Raw genomic sequence first — 17,687 nt, 5'->3', positions numbered from 1 at the left:
TCAACATATTCAGTAGAAGTACGATACGATGGGATATTTTGAAAGAATGTGTACCCATTTCACTTCACCGCTTATCGGATACAAGATGGTCTGCTCGAATTGATGCTGTCAAAACGTTTGCTCAAAATCTACCTGGACTGAGGAAAGCTCTTACAAAAGGGACCGGACTTAATATCAACGTAGAAACGAAACGCGATGTCGATGGAATTATTAAGTACATAAGTAAATTTGAATGTGTCTTAATGTCTTCCATATGGTTCAAGATTCTCACAGCAATAAACTACGTCAGTTTGAGAAAAGAAGCAACGATTGACGTCGAGGTAAAGAATCTTGAATGCCTAGTAGCAGATCTACAATTGTTACGCAGCCAATGGCGATCGATTTTAAAAGAATGTCAAACTGTTGCAAAAGGTTTGCCAAACACTTCGTCAACATTGCTAGCAAGCCGAAAGAAGAAACGTAGTGATGAAGAACCTGAGAATTCAGCGGAAAATATGACCGCCGAAGATATTGATTTCAAGAGGAACACATTTCTCGTCATCATGGACTCAGTTATCACTGGTATTGAAAATCGGTTTACTGCAATTAAAAACATAAACAACATTTTCTCATTCCTGTGGCTATTTCCTAAAATTGAAAAAGCAGAACTTCAGACAGCAGCTCTTAATTTTGCTAAAAAATACCCTTCTGATGTGTCGGAAGAAATCTCAATTGAGATGTGTCACTTGAAGAGTGTGTACAAGGCGAATTTTACTGGAAATTCGGAATGTTGTATGCCTCCGTTCGACTTGTTGAATGCCATCACAGCTAAACACTTGGATACTCTGCTCCCGAACATCTGCATTGCTTTGCGAATTTTCTGCACCCTGCCAGTATCGATTGCCGGCGCCGAAAGATCGTTCAGCTCTTTATCAAGGATCAAAGACTAACATCGTTCTTGTTCAACTCAGAGTCGAGTAACAGGATTGGCAACTTTGTATTTGGAATCTGAGTTAACAAGAAAACTCGACTTCGATGATATTATAAGAGCTTTTGCCGCAACTAAAGCAAGAAAAGCAAAATTCTAAGCATTGTGGCAGTCATTTTCAAATATTTGTAAGGCTCACAAAATGAATAAAAAATTTTAACTTTTTTCAGCTGTGTTTTTTATTTCAGATCTGCTGAAGAGTTTTCTAAAATTCATTTTAATCAATATTTCATAATTAATTCTATCAAAAATTTTATCAATGAGTTTTTCAATGTTTAAATGTTATATCACTATAACATAATACGCATTTTGATAAATAAAAAAAATTTGAAGGGGCCCGCATCTCAAGTTTACCCCGGGGCCCGAATACTCTCTCCACGGCCCTGGTTATACCTGATTAAACTGGTATAACTCACTATTTTACAAACACACTTATACCAGTTCCTTCATCTATTCCCCACTTGCTGACGCTTGGCAAAAGGCAAAGACTTTGACTTATTTCTATTAGTTTTGTAGTTATCTTCTGCACCAGCTGAAAAAAATTATTATAATTATATACAGGCATGTTCTGAAAATCGCGCGATTTCAATACGGATCCGAAATGGCAATTCGTACGATTCTGTTTTGGGTGTTCTGTAATTCGTCCGATTTCATTTAAATTCGAATTTAAGTTCGAAACAGCCGAAACAGCGAAAGGTAGTGAAGATAATAAATGTTTGTTGCGCACTACAGAAAGCGTATTAGAAAACAATGCAATTGATGAGGAAATTGCTGAAAATGAGGAAAACAGTAGTTTATAGGTATAGTGTTGGCAGAAATATAAGAGACTCTATTGCTAGAAATTTAATATTATGAAACATAAAATTTATTCATATTGAAAGTAAATACATACATATATACATAACAGTTCAATAAGATTCCTTTATATTTATTTTTTAGTCTCTTTCTCAAGCATTTTAATTTTAATTTTAACTGTTTCATGTTGCAACTGCTCCATTTCGAGGTAATGTCTTTGCTTTTGCTCTATACTTTGAGTCTTCAAGCGATTTTGCTCTGCCAGCAATTCATTTTGTTTCTCAACAGCACGACAAAGTCGTCGAATCTCTTCCCTTTCATCTTTCTGCGATTTTGCAATCTTGTGTTGGTTTTTGCAAATGTTATCTAAAGTGGTGGATATTTTCTCCATACAAGTAGATTGCGTTGTCATACACGTCTGAAGGCTGTCCTGCATTGACACTCGTGGCCTTTTTGCAGCTCTCGGAGTAGCCACCGCTTCCCTACTTGTTTGGGGACGTTCTTCCTCAGATTCGATAGCGCTACTATTTTCTTCTGTCCCAAAGCTTCTAGAATGGTTTATGCCCTCAACGGCTGCAAAAATTCCACAAGTTCTTGCAACACATTCTTCGTTGCTCGTCAGTACACGCTTATTAAAGGGTCCACCTCCTGTTGCCCTTGATCCTAGATTGTTATGGGCAACCTTTTTCCGAATGCACCCCTTCCAGTCAGACCATATCTTGAAAAAAGACAACTCAAAAATATTTATTTTAATATTTGACTAAATACTTACTTTTTTCCATCCATTAACATCTTTTTTGGGCGGCCCTTCTGCATTTAGCAGCGTCCTTAGCTCTTTCCACTTTTCCTCAACAGCAACTCTGTCGCCCTTCAAAAAATTCTTCGCCAAATCTGGATGAGATTCCATAAACTCGACTAAAATTAGCTCTTGCTTGGAGTTCTTGTGTTTTCCCCTAAAAGTTTTTGAATGAGTTTTAAATATTTTAAATAAACACTTTTATTTACATAAATATATGCAGTTATTTTGAGTAAATACTCACATTTTGATAAGTTTTATAAGAATGCCACAAATCGCTAACGTTTACGTTGCCGAAAATTTAACTGGAGAATTTTTACGATATCGATTTCCAGAACAGGGTGACGAAACGATTTGCTGATGTTCGAAAAAAAAAAACGAAAACGGAACGATTTACAGGACATGTCAAACGATTTGAAAACGGAAAATGCGAAAATATTGCCCGAAAACGATTTGCAGAACATGCCTGATAAATTAACTTCGTTTCATCTGCTGGAAGATGTATTAAAGATTTAACTGTAGAAATAACTTAATGAAATATGAAAATATAAAATAACACTGTGGAACAAATTCAGGTTAGCAAAAATTAGGTCCATTCTGAGAGTGGCGGGTAAAAATAGAGGCGAAATTAGAAGACCTGTATCGCGCCGTTTTTTTATGTTAGTTCGAATTTTTTTTTAATCGGCCTTCGAAGTCCAAAATCGGAGCAAAATTGTTTATATGGTGTTTTGGCTATAACTCGTCGACTAATTGATATTTTTTCAATCTGTAAAAGCCAAATTATTGCTAGAGACCTGTGCAACAATTACAATACAATTTTTGAAAAAATTGATTTCGAAAATGTTTGTGGTACTTATGAAACAATATACTGAAAATCGGCGTTTGACTGCAAACTTCGAAGCCCGATTAAAAAAAAATCGAACTAACATAAGAAAACGGCGCGATACGGGTCTTCTAATTTCGCCTCTATTTTCACCCGCCACTCTCAGAATGGACCTAATTTTTGCTAACCTGAATTTGTTCCACAGTGTAATTGCAGTAATACTTAATTTGCTTTTTCTTCACTTTTTCATATTCTAAACTTAAATTTCGTCGGCTCTCCAATTGTCAAATAGCTGATTGTTTTCTGTTCAAACTACCTATTTATGCAAACTACTTAAGTGTTAAGCTTGTGGCACTTCACATTTAGAGCTTAGCCGCTTTCGCTGAATTTACAAAACCAAAATACGTGAAACTGCCAAGCAACGAATTCGAACGAACTCAATGTGAAAGCCCTTAATTTATATGTGAGCTCTTTGTTACGGCAGCAATGCAACACTGTTTTGATTTGAACTACAGCCAGTATCACTATGTGGAGACCCAAATCAGATGTGCAGCTGTCCGCACATCAAAGCCAGAGCGAGATAACAAGCGATGACAAAAATTTGCCACTGTGCAAAAGCAGCCGACACCACTCGCACCAAAAAGATCACCTCCGTAGCAGTAGTTTGCTCATTTCCACCCACACAGATCTTGTTGGAGTAATGATTTACTTTTGCGCCCTTTTTGTGTTGTACATTTTGTAGAGCTGCTGAAAATAAAAATTGCATACAACAAAACAAAAGCAAAAAAAAAAACGTGCATGCATAAAAGTCTCCACAGCCGTATTGAGAGGGGGAAAGAATAATTTGAAATTTTCAAACGGCATTTTTAGCAAAAAGCGGGCAATCGAACGACGTGCGAGTTACATTTTACTTATCAAGTTTTAAAAAGATTTTAAATATTAGTCTTTAGCAATTGAATTTGCCGTTAATTATCTAAGAAACACCAACGAAACGTGTATTTACATAAGCTATAAGAAAATCAGTGTAGTTTAATTGAAAGAGGTAAGTTTTGCCGAAAAGTAGGTTCAAATATTCGCGTCCTTTTGTTAAATTTGGAAAAGTGGTTATATTGATTAGAGAAGCCGAATTCAGTGAAAAATCCAAGGTATGGCACATTAGAATCTAAATGAAGTTCATATATTTAGAACTTATGCTGCTTTGTATGGAAAAATATTGGAATATTGCGCGATTATTTGCCTTTCAATACTTTCTGCTGCACTTTCGGTGCATTAAGGACTTTTTCATAACCTGGTCAGCCATTTTCTAAATTAAACTTCGGCGGCCGTTTGGAGTAACTGGATCTTGAAACTAACATAATTTTATGCTGCATCTAGAAAATAAGACAAATGTAACCGATTGAAATGATTTATGATTCAATAACAATTGAATAATTCGATATTAGGTGAATAATTCAATAATTGAACCGTGAATTATATCGAAATTAAAAAATAGTTTTTAATTGAATTTTTGTTTGTATTAACATTTTCAGTTTTGCTTTTACTACCATTTGCTGCACTTATATTCATTGTTGTCAAAATGAGCAAATCCGATGCATCTCGTCTCAGTTCTTACAAATCCAACTCCATCAATACACAGGTTAGTATGGTGCGATTACACAGAAATTCTTGCAATGATCAAAATTTTGTTCACAGGACTCACGCATGCGCCGGCATGAGGTCACTGTAGAGTTGCGTAAATCAAAGAAAGAAGATCAACTGTTCAAGCGACGCAACATCAATGAAGAGGACATTGTATCGCCTCTGAAAGAGTCCAATGCCCAATCCCCAGTACAAATGACCATCGAGGAAATGGTTGCTGCCATGAATAGTGATAATGTTGATCGTCAATTCTTAGGTTTGCAATCGGCACGTAAAATGCTAAGTCGGGAGCGTAATCCACCTATTGATGTAATGATATCACATGGTTTAGTGCCTATTTGCATACGATTCCTGCAGAGTGTTGAAAAGTAAGCAACAGCAAAAGCTGAACATCATCTTACAATTTCACTTATTCCCCATCATACTTTTCTAGCCCCGTATTGCAATTTGAGGCTGCCTGGGCGCTTACGAACATCGCTTCTGGTACTTCGGAACAGACTCGCTGTGTTATTGAAGCAAATGCTGTGCCGCATTTCATTGCTCTACTCAAGTCCGAGTCGGCACATTTAGCTGAACAGGCTGTATGGGCATTGGGTAACATAGCTGGAGATGGCGCGTTTGCACGTGACATTGTCATCCAAAATAATGTGGTGGATGGCTTACTTGGTTTGATAAACAAGCAAACGGAAATGACGTTTGTGCGCAACATAGTCTGGCTGATGTCTAATTTGTGTCGCAACAAAAATCCATCGCCTTCATTTGAAAATATCAAACAATTGCTGCCTGTGCTATCACAGTTACTCTTAAGTGAGGACGTACAAGTGCTGGCCGATACCTGTTGGGCCCTATCCTATGTGACGGATGATGAAAACCAAAAAATCCAAGCAGTAGTCGATACTGGCGCAGTGCCACGCTTAGTCTCACTACTTGGCACTAACGAGCAAACAATAATTGTGCCGGCATTGCGTACTGTTGGTAATATAGTTACCGGCACTGATTATCAGGTGAGTAAACAAATGGGGGGTTTGAGGCGAATAGAAATTAGATTTCTGATTACATTTACAAAGCAATTGTTCAACTATGTTGACTCGGTCATACAGCTCCAATGTGTGTTTGAAAAAAACACACGAAAACCAACATATCGCGTATGCATATATAAGAATTCCAGCAAAGGCAATGTGCCATTGCAGATTAAAAACTGGAGTGGAAGTTTCTACTCTCTGCCTACTAAGCAAGTTGCTTTTAGCTAAAATTTCACTGCAGCAGTATATTTTCGCCACCTCAATTAATTTATGTAGTCGAATATCATTCCGACAATCGGGTTACTACGACCATCATTTGGCGATATGCTCAGCATTACGTCCACAGACGTTTCAGAGATGAGCCCTTCAGTTTTTGCATTACTATGTGCGTGCAAATTTGCATATGAATCCAAAGCTGGCGTCGATTACTTGACACAGATCTGCATAAAAATTGCGAGAAAGCTACTGAATATAAGTGTGAGGGGAGAGTGGTGGGGCAAAAGTCGGACTGCTGGTACTTTACTAGTAGCTAATGAAGGCACACGAGAAGGCTGTGTGTGGTAAAAGCTTCCTGATACTTATTGGGTTGGGGTTGCTGTTTTCCGTTGAAGTTGCTTTCGCTGCTGCATAATCTGCGCATTTCACAAATGGGAAATGAATATTTACGAATTTTCACTTTGGATTCGCGGATTAGCATGTTGATGAAGGTAGTAAATGTGCCGGCTAGTAGTTGCGCTGTCGTTTTAGTTGAAATTGCTACGCTGCAGGTGGTGAAATTCTTTCAAAGAGGTTTGAGTGCTGAGAAAATTTTGTTGCTTTTATTTCGGCATTTTCTCAAACGAATTTCATACATACGATTTCCTTACTTTTTTAATGGATTACCAAAAATATTTGTTGTTCCTGTGCAGTTTACGTATATGAAAATTCCTGTATGGTACAAGCGCTTTCAATAATCACACACTATTTAGAAACCATTAATATTGTAAATCGCACTGAAAAACTATATTAATATACAACAGCGCCAACTAGAAATAGAAATAAATAATTGTAACTTATACCATTTTCGGGTGTTTGGCCGAGCTCCTCTTATTTGTGGTGTGCGTCTTGATGTTGTTCCACAAATAGAGGGACCTTATTGGTGTTGTATCGAATATCTGATTGGAGGGTGCTCTGCGCTCATTCCTTTTCGGATCACAGATACATCCAGTTTTCTCTGAATGAAATCAAACCGAATAGATTCTCCTACAGGAACCTTAGGAGCACGGACTGGGACCTATACTGCAGAAACCTGCAGGTTTTCCTTCAGGATGCACCGGAACGAATTGCGGATCACTCGGAAGAATCTATAGATGTATTGGTGGAGACATTCACCGCCTCGTGTAACAGAGCTCTCGAGAGCGCTTGCCCGCTAAGACCGCCCCCCAAAAAGGAAAAGCCGCCTTGGTGGACAACCGAGCTCACGGAAATCAGGGCTTCATGTAGGCGGCTCTTTAATAGAGCTAGAATAATTAAGTCTCCCTCGGGATGGGAACTGTACAAAGTAGGGCTGGGAATTTACAAGTCCGAAATTAGGAAAGCGAAGCGAGACTCATGGCGTAGATTCTGCGAAAGCGTGGAAGGCTGTTATGAGTCCGCGAGATTCAGACGTATTCTCTCGAGGAATTCCACACCTATGGGGTACCTCAAAGACAGCTTGGTGTGCTGGACCATGAGCAGCGAGGAGTCACTCAGGTTACTTCTTGACGCCCATTTTCCGACAAATCCGGACTCGCTTAATATCGGCTGGGATAGGATGCATAGCACTCCACGCACCCACCACCGCTGGCTGAACAAGCGACACCTGGCTTGGGCAATTGACTCTTTCAAGCCCTTCAAGTCACCTGTGGCCGATGGCATTATACCGGCTCAACTGCAGAAATCTGCTGAGGTATCGTGTCATTGGCTTCTTCCTATCTACGCGAGCTACATAGATAGGGTATTCATACCCAGAACTTGGAGGGCTGCGAGAGTTACTTTCATACCCAAGGAAGGTAAAATTTCACATGTATCCCCTAAGGATTTCAGACCAATCAGTCTCTCCTCGTTCCTGCTAAAAGCCCTGGAGAGGCTGATTGATCTGCACATAAGGAGTGAAATTCCTCGGGGGCGTTTATCGTACGCTCAACATGCTTACTGTAAAGGCAGATCGGTAGAGTCTGCTTTGCATACAATTGTTAAGGACATCGCGGTGTCCCTCCACCGGAAGGAGTTCACTGTAGGTGCCTTACTCGACATTGAGGGGGCTTTTAATAATGTCCTCCCGGAGGCAATCACCAGGTCGATAGGTAAACTAGGAGTAGGAACCGAACTTATAAGGCTTATCCACACGATGCTTAGCGATAGAACGGTGGTGGCAGAATGGGGTGACACCTCTCTCCGCCGGCAAGTGAACAGAGGCACTCCGCAAGGCGGTGTTCTCTCGCCACTACTCTGGATTGCCGTACTTAACGATCTGCTGGAGGAGCTGGAGGGGACGGGCTGTAAGGTAATTGCCTACATGGATGACGTGGCACTTACTGTCAGAGGCAAGTTTCTAGATACTCTGATGGAACTGATGCAGGGTTATCTGAATCTAGTTATAAATTGGACCGCAAATTGCGGCCTATCGATAAATCCTCTGAAGACGGAGCTTGTCTTATATACGAGGAAATACAAAATAGCAAGTGGGTTTCTCCCCTCAATAGCAGGCGCTCCATTGGTGCTCTCTGACAAGGTGAAGTACCTGGGACTCATCCTTGATAGAGGTCTTATGTCACCTTGTGTGGTTGCAGGGGCGCTATCGGCAAAAGATGGGCCTCTCGCCTAAAGTCACTTTTTGGCTTTATAACACGATTATAAATCCAATCTTGCTATACGGACCCTTTGACTGGTGGAACTCGCTAGAACGGATAGTATCAGTTAAAAGCTGGAGAGGGTACACAGGTCTGCCCTCATTGGAAGCAGTGGGGCGCTCCGTACCACTCCTACTTTAGCGCTTAACACTATGCTGAATGTGGCACCCGTGGACATTGTAGGAAAAACTACCGCTGCACGCGCCGCAATCAGACTAAGGTGTTCGGGCCAGAGGCTAGACTAAGTTACGGACACTCTGCATTCTTAAAAACTTTGAGTTCATCCCCATGGTGCTGGATCACTGTACATCCACTCTAGGTCCGAGCGGACTTTTTTCTACTCACATTCCCTCAAGGGATGAGTGGGCGGGGTGCAACATTTGGCGGCAAGGCATGGCAAACATGTTCACGGATGGCTCGAAATTGGACGGAAGGGTTGGTGGGGGAGTATTCTGTACGGAGCCTCCCATCAAACTTAAATTTAGGCTCCCGGACCACTGTAGTGTTTTCCAAGCGGAGGTATCCGCAATTAAGGAAGCGGCGGACTGGTTGCTTACCTCTGTAATTACCGTTAAGGAAGTAAATATTTACTCCGATAGCCAAACGGCAATTACAGCCTTGGGCTCGTTGTTTGTGTTTTCGAGATTGGTCGGGGAATGACTGGCTTCTCTTTCGATTGCATCCGAATACTTCGTCATCAGGCTCATTTGGGTTCCCGGTCACAGCGGCATAGAGGGAAACTACTGGGCTGATGAGCAGGTTAGACAGGGAACTTTGAAGACGGTTTCGTCGCGAAATGAGAGAATTGGGGTTCCCCTGAGAACCTGGGGAAAGATGGGCCTCGAGTGAACTCAGCGAGCGCTGGGCTAGTGCGCAAACGTGCAAGGTCGCGAGATCCTTCTGGCCCCGGGTAGATCGGAGACGCTCAAGGGAACTCCTAAGGCTAACAAAGCCCCAGCTCTCGAATTTGGTGGGCATCTTTACCGGACATTGTCCGTTAGGTGTTCATGCCGTGAGACTTGGGATTGCCTCAAGTCCGTTGTGCAGAAACTGTCTGGAGGACGAGGTGGAATCATCTCAACATCTTCTCAGCTGCCCTGCTTTCGTCTGGCAAAGACTTAGACATCTGGGCTCTCACTTTTTCGCTACGCCTGCGGATATAGCCGGTGTAAATATCATAAATTTGGTGAAGTTCATCAGTAGCTTGTTGCGGCTAACTACGAACGCAAATCAGCCACCGCCGGCGTCGGCGTAAAATGTATGGTCATCATCGTCTCTAATCCCAAGGCTCCTCCTTCCTTCCCTTCTCCTTTCTCCTCTCCCATGTATGGCACCACAACGGACGAATTTTTAATATTTGTCCAAGTGAGCCCTTAGCTAGGGCAGCCATTTAACCTAGCGTAACCTAACCTATTGGTTTTTTATGAGGAGCTTTTTCATGGCAGACCGACTAGCCATTTCAAATTAGGGTTTATCATTGGTGTATTTATGTTGTGGAAATAGATCTCGGCAAACTCGATATATCTCCGGTATATGGAGGTTACTCATCTAACGCCCCTCTCTCTCTCTTTTGTCATACGCCTTCGATACGGGAAGCACTTTTCGCGCGGTGTTGCTGTTGAATAATATTCAGGTTTGCGGCTGATGGTTTCGTTGCTCTAAGCAGGTATTTGTGAGCTGCCACACCAACAACATTTTCAAAATTGTATTTTTGTATATTGTGCCAAATTTGTGACTTATTTAGTATTCCGATATGTATATCTGTCTCTTATTTGTAACTTAATTCCTGAGTTCAGTCTAAGCCTCTAGCTAAAGTGCCACTTTTGCATTTCAATTTGCAAAAATTACTTGGCACCTTGCTTATACTACATTTGGAGGTAGTTTTGCTTTTTTTTTTGTTTAATCCTCAAATTCGCTGCAACATTTTTATCTTAATTTTTATTTATTTGCATACCCTTTGGCGTTTGCCAAATTTCATTTGCATATTTGCTACTTTATTTGTATTCTAAAAAGTAAAGAAAATATAAATTCATTTTGCACTTCCCCTTCTTTTCTCCTCTCCTTGATTTGTTTTTGTTATTTACCGTCGCTGGTTGCCTGCCAATACCTGCGTGAAATTTAATACCAACTGCTGTCACCAACAAACCCAACCCCTTAGACAGACGCAGTTATTGAAGCCGGCGCCTTACCCCGATTGGGTGTTCTGCTGATGCATCCAAAGAATAATATTGTGAAGGAGGCTGCCTGGACGGTTAGTAATATCACAGCCGGAAATCAGAAGCAGATTCAGGCCGTTTTCGATGCTGGTAAGTTTATGTTTGTATTTTTATATTTTTGTTTCCTTTTTTGCTGTATTGTTTTTGTTTCTTCTCTATTTATGTTCCGTTTGTAAACTCTTTTGTGGAGTGAAGGACTTGAATGCGATTTTTTTTAGTTGCCTAGTTGATGAATAGATGAAGAATGTTTGATTGTGCCAAGCTAGTTAGTAGAGGAGTAGTTGGGTGGTTGGGTGGTTGAATGTTTGTGCGTACATATTTATGAGTTTTGCTGGGTGGGTGAGAAGCGAAGTGTAATGAAAAACAAATCTAGCTGGCAGAGTAGAGTATAAATATTTGTGTGCATGAAAATCGGCCATAGTAAAGTGAATGAATGTTTCTAGTGGCAGACATGACTTTAATTAACTAATCTACTTTTTGCGTGCACTTGTGTGTACAAATAAACAGTTAAACCGCAAAAATGAAAAATTAAATTAAAACTATTCCACCTGAAAATAAACAAAGGAAAAAGTAAATAGGACAGTGGAGTAGTGCAAGAAAATAATTGCATCCATAATACGGCAATGGTTTATTTGTAAATAGGTCATTCGAGCATTGCTTTATTTTGTGTAATTTTTGAGTTTAGTTATTGAATTTACAACTGCTGGAAGAAGCAATTCACCAATTTACTTTTATGGAAATGATAAAGGAATTTTTCACACATTTAATTTATTTATTTAATTAACTATTTATTAGTACAATAACAAAATGAACTAAGATAATAAATATAATAAAAATAACAAGATGTAGATCATGAATATCTATAAAACAAGTGTGCGAAAAACAAGGCAGACAACATAATTGTCTACTGGACTAAATCAAATGAAAGACATTTTATTCTAACAATGTTCGTTCCTTGGCAGGAAATGACAACCCTCAGAGGCCTTTTATGACGTCAAAATTTTCATAAAAAAATTATTTGTTTTCGAAGTCAACATAAACTAAAAAGACCCACCGCCAACAAAAACAACTGCGGTTAACAGGGCTAGTCTCCTTCGTCTCCTACGCTGACGACTGCACGTTAAAGGTAACTCACCTGCCTTTCTCGCTTCTTCACTGCGAGGAACCTACAACTTTCCCCCACGAAGTCCACGGCGGACCTCTTCACCATCTTGGACAAAGGAGGTCAAACTGCAACTTAGCTAAAAGTCGATGACACACCAATTCTGAATGTTAACGACCTCAAAATCTTGGGAGTTACCTTCGACAGTTTGCTCTCCTTCGCAGCGCATACAACCGCTATTGCCACTAAATCCCAAAATCGCAACAAGTTCCTCAAATCGCTTGCCGGCCGCATTTGGGGCAAAGACAAAGAAATGTTGATGTCGACGAAGCTACAGACTTGTCAAAAAACTGTCATTAGAACTGTGGCAGGATGCTTCTGATGCCCCCACTACAACATATAAAGGGTTTTCCAATAAGGGCGGGTAGATGTTGAAATGGAATAAAATGGCGTTTGCTGTGTGGCACGTAGCGCCGTCCTGCTGGAACCACATGTCGTCTAGGTCCATATGGCTCAATATGGGCCATAATAAATTGGAAGGGCCACCACGTCTACCGAAAAATGGGCGCAATGCGCGCAACGTTTGCGTTAATGAACACTCATTTTGATAATAAAGTTTTATCATTTGAACGGGCTGTTCAATCGTGTAACTTGCCATGATGATTTGGCATAAACAACTGAATAATAAACAAAAGATTTGACAGATGTCACCAAAACAAAATGGCTGCCACAGGGCGCCAAAATCGACCCGCGCCAATTGAAAACCCCTTTACTTTAAGAGGCCCTGTAAAAGCGTTCCCACGGCAGTCGGTTCTACGTAACCGGAACGACCCGGATTTATATCCGGCGAAGGACTGTCACTTCAGAAGAAATCCCAGTATATGTATGGGGATTGTTTATGCTGCTACAGCAACAACAACAACAACATCTCTGTAAAAGAACATAATAAACTGTTCAGCAAACAGTTCCTGTTAGGGTGTTACCGCAGCTTCCACCCATGCAGACACCTGCTTGAGCCTGAGCCGTCTCCCAAGCACGTCCGGAGCCGCCTCCTCAATTATGCGGCCGAGATCCAGGACAAAACAGTCCGACAATTACTGGATCGGCTAGTGTACAGACAGACAATTAACGAAATCCATCGGGAGACTCTTACCACCTTCTTAAGCTTCCGACCCCCGAATGTCGTAATCGGAGTCCAATCACCACCCATTGCAGACGAAGAGCTTCAACATTCCCAAGAGTTCCGTGTAACCTTGCCACAATTACTTTCTGGATATTGTAGCAGGTTAAACTCCTACCTATCCAGAATCGACCGCGACATACTAAACATATGCCCGGCATGTGAAGACACCCCGCACGAAACTAATCACTTTTTCGCATGCCCCATCAAACTCACTCATCTAACACTCGTCTCCCTCTGGACCCAACCTGTCGAAACAGCAAGTTTCCTGGGCCTACCGTTAGATGAGTTAGTCGAAGACAACCACTACACTGACAGGCAAAGTTACTGTTACCACAACAACATGAACAACAACTGCGGTTAACACAAGGAATCAGAATTATTTTCGGTTAAGGACACTCAGTAGCATGCCCTAAACATTTATGGGCGAGCTTTTGTCGGAAAAATTAATATCACAGAGTACAGCATAAAGCGGGTAATAAACTCGATAAACAGGTTAGAGCAAAAATGTAAAATCAAGGTAAAAAATAACTAGTACAGGATACTTTTTTATTTAAGCGTGGCAAACCGATTATATATATATAATTGGCGTGTACACCTTTTTTGAGTGTTTGGCCGAGCTCCTCCTCGTATTTGTGGTGTGCGCCTTGATGTTGTTCCACAAATGGAGGGACCTACAGTTTCGAGTTGACTCCGAACGGTAGATATTTTTATGAGGAGCTTTTTCATGGCAGAAATACACTCGGAGGTTTGCCATTGCCTGCCGAGGGCGACCGCTATTAGAAAAATGTTTTTCTTAATTTTGGTGTCTCACCGAGATTCGAACCGACGTTCTCTCTGTGAATTCCGAATGGTAGTCGCGCACCAACCCATTCGGCTACGGCGGCCGCCGGCGGCGGCAAACAGATTGCTTGTTTAAAAAAAAAAATGTAGGAAGATAGTAATATCTTAATTTTTTTTAATTTTCATACAAAAATTTCCCAATTGCTTTCATGGCGATGCTCATAAATTTTACGTTTCTTCTCATTTGACAATCCATGTTGCTAGCAACTTTTCACCGCTATGAAGTTAGTTGTTGTTGTTGTTATAGTAGCATAAACATTTCTCATACATGTAAGGGGAAAACGCGGATATAAATCCGAGTCGTTCCGGTAACTTAGAGCCGACTGTCGTGGGTTACTAGCCTCGAATAGCCGAATCGAAGGCCGTAGTAGTCAGTGCTTTTTTTTTTTGTTTTGTTCTTTAGTAGATTAATTATTCTTAACTAGTTCTCATGAAAATAAATAAATAACTAAAATAAGTTCTACTTGTTACCACAACAACAAAAGCTGCATCGATTTGAGCCCACATTTAGTATCCATACGGCCGATCCCCCGAAAATTGGTTATTCATTACTGGAACGATTTGGGGGGGTTTTATCATGTCAGGAACTGTCAGAACTGAGTGTTGTTGGGAATTTTTTTATATTGCTACAATAACAAAAAACTATTATATTAATTGTGTGAAAAAGTATGCTTGAAATGGAATTTTTGAATGTTTTCTTTTAACTTTGTTTTTAATTTTTTTTTATTTAGTCTTTAATTCTATTTTTAATTTAGTTTTTAATTCTATTTTTTTTTTAGTTTTTAATTATATTTTTTTTTAGTTTTTAATTATATTTTTAATTTTTCTTTTTAACTTTTTTTTTTTAATTTAGTTTTTAATTATATTTTTAATTTTTCTTTTTAATTTTGTTTTTAATTTAGTTTTTATTTAGTTTTTAATTATATTTTAAATTTAGTTTTTAATTATATTTTAAATTTAGTTTTTAATTATATTTTAAATTTAGTTTTTAATTATTTTTTTAATTCTATTATTCTAAATATTAAATTTTTCTATTTTTTATATTCTCCATTTTTACTATATATTTTTTTTATATTTCCCTCTTTCTCGTTATCTCGATATCCTTCTGCTGTCTCCTTTTTGTTTATAATTCACTATATTTCTAATTATGCACTTTCCTCTCTAAATACAGTACTTTTTCGCTCTCTAAAATTCACTGGAAATTTTCCTTTAGTTGTATTTTAACTAAGATTTTTAATTTCTCCCAAATCCCCAGGTCTATTCTCGAACATACGTGACGTATTGCAGGGTGGTGATTTCAAATCGCAGAAAGAGGCAGCTTGGGCCATTACAAATACCACCACTAGTGGCACACCGGAACAAATAATCGATCTTATTGAGAAATACCAAATATTGAAACCATTCTGTGATTTACTCGATGCACAGGATGCACGCACCGTTAAGGTAGTGCTTATGGGGCTTTCAAATCTATTTGTATTGGCCGAAAAATTAGGCAGCACAGAGAATCTCTGTTTGATGGTCGAGGAGATGGGCGGTTTGGATAAGTTGGAGAAATTGCAGGAGCATGAAAATGAGGAGATATACCAGAAAGCCTTCGCAATGGTGGATGCATACTTCGGCTCAAATGATGAAGCAGAGGCCGCATTAGCGCCGCAGGAGGTTAATGGCACGCTCGAATTTAATACGGCTGAATCGAGCACGCCGAAAGGTGGTTTCTCGTTTTAGTTGCCCCAAGTCGTCGTACACAGGTGTTCGTGTGGGTTGGGTGGGTGTGTGTGCATCGCACAGCGCGCTGCAAAATCATCGAGAATGGTGTTTGTATGTTCAGTTAATGGTTTTGGCAGCATACAAGCCGGGAATTGCTATTCGATGTAATCGTGGTTTTTTTTTCTTTTGCTTTTAGACCTTAAAATATCTGCATGCAAACAAGTCAAGTGTTCACATTTCTCAATGTTTTATGTATTCGCTGTGATGATGCTGATCGTCAACACATCTTGTATTTTTTTTATTGCTTGCGCCACTTTTCTCTAGCAAATCCCATCCACATCCAAATCCCATTTAGTTTGCATTCATTGCTCAATTTGTTTACACTTCATGCGTCTTTCTTCATACACACAATTTTATTTTATTCCCATGTTTGTTTTATTCCACACTTATTCCATTTACTTAATTACATTTGTAAGCACAATTGGAGTTCTTTCGAGAAATAATGTTGTATTTTAATTCGAGCTCGTTATTGCCATCTAAATCTATTTTTTTAATAATGTTTAGTAATGCACGTACCATATTATTATAGCTGGCTACTATATTATTTAATCATGTTGAAGTCACCACATAAAAAATAATTGTAAAACTACTTTGGTTGGCTGGAAAGTATCGAAAGCGGCACCTATGCACCGGTAGAGGAGTGCAAATTTGTACACCATTTCAATCTTTCATATTTTCTTTGATCATATAAAAATTTGTATTTCCATCTACAAATTCATTCTTCTTCTGCGAGCCATCTGAAGTTGAGGTGTCAGTAAATTTCTGTACAAGGGAAAGCACCAATGCATCGTGTAGTGATAAAATTCTTCGTTTTAGAAGCTTTATAAGCAAAAGAAATTCATAAAAAAATGGTAAAAGTGTTAAAGGAATCCGCTCGTTCATTTTCAACTACGCGTGGAGCTAAAGCCACATAGGTGGGCTTCCAAAAAATATGAATCAGTGATCAAAAAATTAATTATATTTAAAAATGCACATTTTATTGTTGCTTTCAATACTTTTCAACCAACCTGTACATACATATATAATAATATAAAATAAATCATTCAGGTAATTAAAATATATAACAAATTGGTTTTGGAACTTTTTGTTTTGGTGCAACGGGTAATTTTGTTCATCTTACCACAAAGAAAGCTATAACTACGAGGGAGGATCAATAAGTCCGCGACTTTTTGTATTTCTGACTTCTTTACTGAAATAGAAATACTGCCCCTGTCAACAGGCATCTGTCAATTGACTCCTGTCAAAATTTGAACGTGCTGCGTCAGTTAGTTTGTGTTTTACAGCTACCTTTATCAGACTACCCAGTAATTCACAGTCGACCACAAACGCAATCGTGTAACAACTTCACAGGCAGGTTTGGCGTTGTTTAATCGCAATATGGAGGAGTTTATGCGCCGTTTTGTAACCGTGGACGAAACATGGATCCATCACCACACACCAGAGACCAAACAACAGTCGAAACAGTGGGTTTCTAAGGGTGAATCGGTTTAATAAGCACACGAAATTCAGTTTTTTCCATTTTCTCCTCAAATTACTGGGTAGTCTGTTAAAGGTAGCTATAAAACACAAACTAACAAACGCAGCACGTTCAAATTTTGACAGGAGTCAACTGACAGATGCCTGTTGACAGGAGCAGTATTTCTATTTCAGTAAAGAGGTCAGAAATAC

At 39.5% G+C, this 17,687-nt stretch overlaps 2 protein-coding genes across 4 annotated transcripts; one reads left to right on the top strand and one right to left on the bottom strand.

Annotated features, from left to right (window-relative positions):
- Positions 1-1,888: 1,888 nt before the first annotated feature.
- On the bottom strand, positions 1,889-2,857 carry LOC128864514 (uncharacterized). The gene is made up of 3 exons (XM_054104212.1): positions 2,803-2,857; positions 2,535-2,715; positions 1,889-2,480 (listed from the first exon to the last, which is right to left on the bottom strand). Coding segments are annotated over exons 1-3 (768 nt in total). The 5' UTR covers positions 2,805-2,857; the 3' UTR covers positions 1,889-1,895.
- Positions 2,858-4,230: 1,373 nt separating this feature from the next.
- LOC128863782 (importin subunit alpha) lies at positions 4,231-17,086 on the top strand. 3 transcript variants are annotated; one of them, XM_054103120.1, is made up of 6 exons: positions 4,231-4,423; positions 4,911-5,017; positions 5,074-5,387; positions 5,453-6,023; positions 11,070-11,217; positions 15,508-17,086. In XM_054103120.1, exons 2-6 carry the CDS (start codon positions 4,958-4,960, stop codon positions 15,975-15,977), a joined length of 1,563 nt encoding a protein of 520 aa, XP_053959095.1. In that variant the 5' UTR covers positions 4,231-4,423; positions 4,911-4,957; the 3' UTR covers positions 15,978-17,086. The 3 variants fall into 3 exon arrangements, with proteins under 3 accessions (XP_053959095.1, XP_053959097.1, XP_053959096.1); XM_054103122.1 differs by lacking the exon at positions 4,231-4,423 and adding an exon at positions 4,502-4,526; XM_054103121.1 differs by lacking the exon at positions 4,231-4,423 and adding an exon at positions 4,620-4,823.
- The last annotated feature ends 601 nt before the right edge of the window (positions 17,087-17,687 follow it).

This window comes from Anastrepha ludens, chromosome 5, assembly GCF_028408465.1.
Source record: "Anastrepha ludens isolate Willacy chromosome 5, idAnaLude1.1, whole genome shotgun sequence".
Lineage (NCBI taxonomy): Eukaryota > Metazoa > Arthropoda > Insecta > Diptera > Tephritidae > Anastrepha > Anastrepha ludens.
Note: the sequence above shows the minus strand (reverse complement) of the source record. Positions and strands in the feature narration are given on the sequence as shown.